Genomic DNA, 1,116 nt, shown 5'->3' on the forward strand with positions numbered 1-1,116 from the left:
GGTATGTTTTTTAGGCTCTTTTAGTTAGTTTTTTGGTTTTCTCATTTAAACTAGTTTTCTCATGATCCATCCCCTATATATATATATATATATATATATATATATATATATATATATATATATATATATATATATATATATATTCAAACATACACACATATATATATATATTATTATTATTATTACTATTACTGGTATGGGTTCATCAAGAATTGCATATTACGCTCGTTATATTTCTAGACGAGCCTTTCACCTATTTGTCTCATCCTTTCACTTCCTTCTAAAATCTCCTCACCAAAGGTTCGGACTTCTTGCACATTCTCAGTGTTCATGGGTGGTGCGGGTGCTGGTATCTGGTCAGGAAACTGGGGCATGGGTTCTTGGTAAGGGTACGGGTTTTCTAGAGTTCCCCTGATATATTGGTCATTATCAAAATAGGGGTCTAGAGGGTTAAGGTCTGGGTAAGGTGCTAGGTTTTGCATGGGTTCGTCTGGTATTGGGTAGCTTTGCTCATAATCCCTATGGTCGTCAAACCATGTGTCATAGTCTGGGGGATGGGGTCCTGGTACTCTAGGGATCTCAGTTGGGTCAAAAGCAGGTGCTGGGATTTGGTTTTCTAGGTTGGCTTCGATTTCCATAGGTTGTGTGGGAAACAATGGTAACAGTTGGGGTGCTATGAGTTGTTCTAGATTTGGATCGGCGGCTGTGGTTGCTAGTATGTGGAAGTTCGCCAGTCTCCTATTGATTATATCCTGAGAGCTCATTTCTCTATTAGCGGCTGCTAAAGCTCGCTGTTGCTATAACTTTTTCATCCTTTTTTCTACGCTCGTGAGCTCCTCTACTGAACCATCCTCTTTTCTTGGGAGGGAATGGCTCTTCAGATTGTGCTTCGAACACGAAAATCCCTTCTTCGGTATCAGCCGAATACCCCGAAGGGGTAGGCTGTGAAGAGGTTCCTTCGTCCCTAGGAGAGCTGGACAACTGGCGGTAAGCGTCTGAATGTCCTTGGTCGCTCATACTGTAAACTAAAAAATTGTCAAATAACATAAAACAATAATATACAGTTATGCACATAACAACGTAGATTATTTCCTAACAAAATGAATAAGTTTTGGT

General features: G+C 39.8%; 1 protein-coding gene across 1 annotated transcript; it reads right to left on the minus strand.

Moving 5' to 3' along the window:
- Positions 1–236: 236 nt before the first annotated feature.
- LOC110876378 (alpha/beta-gliadin A-III-like) lies at positions 237–764 on the minus strand. Its single transcript, XM_022124551.1, has one exon. The coding sequence runs from the start codon at positions 762–764 to the stop codon at positions 237–239; it is 528 nt and encodes a 175-aa protein (XP_021980243.1).
- Between the last annotated feature and the right edge of the window lie 352 nt (positions 765–1,116).

The sequence above is a fragment of the Helianthus annuus genome, chromosome 9 (assembly GCF_002127325.2).
Source record: "Helianthus annuus cultivar XRQ/B chromosome 9, HanXRQr2.0-SUNRISE, whole genome shotgun sequence".
NCBI lineage: Eukaryota > Viridiplantae > Streptophyta > Magnoliopsida > Asterales > Asteraceae > Helianthus > Helianthus annuus.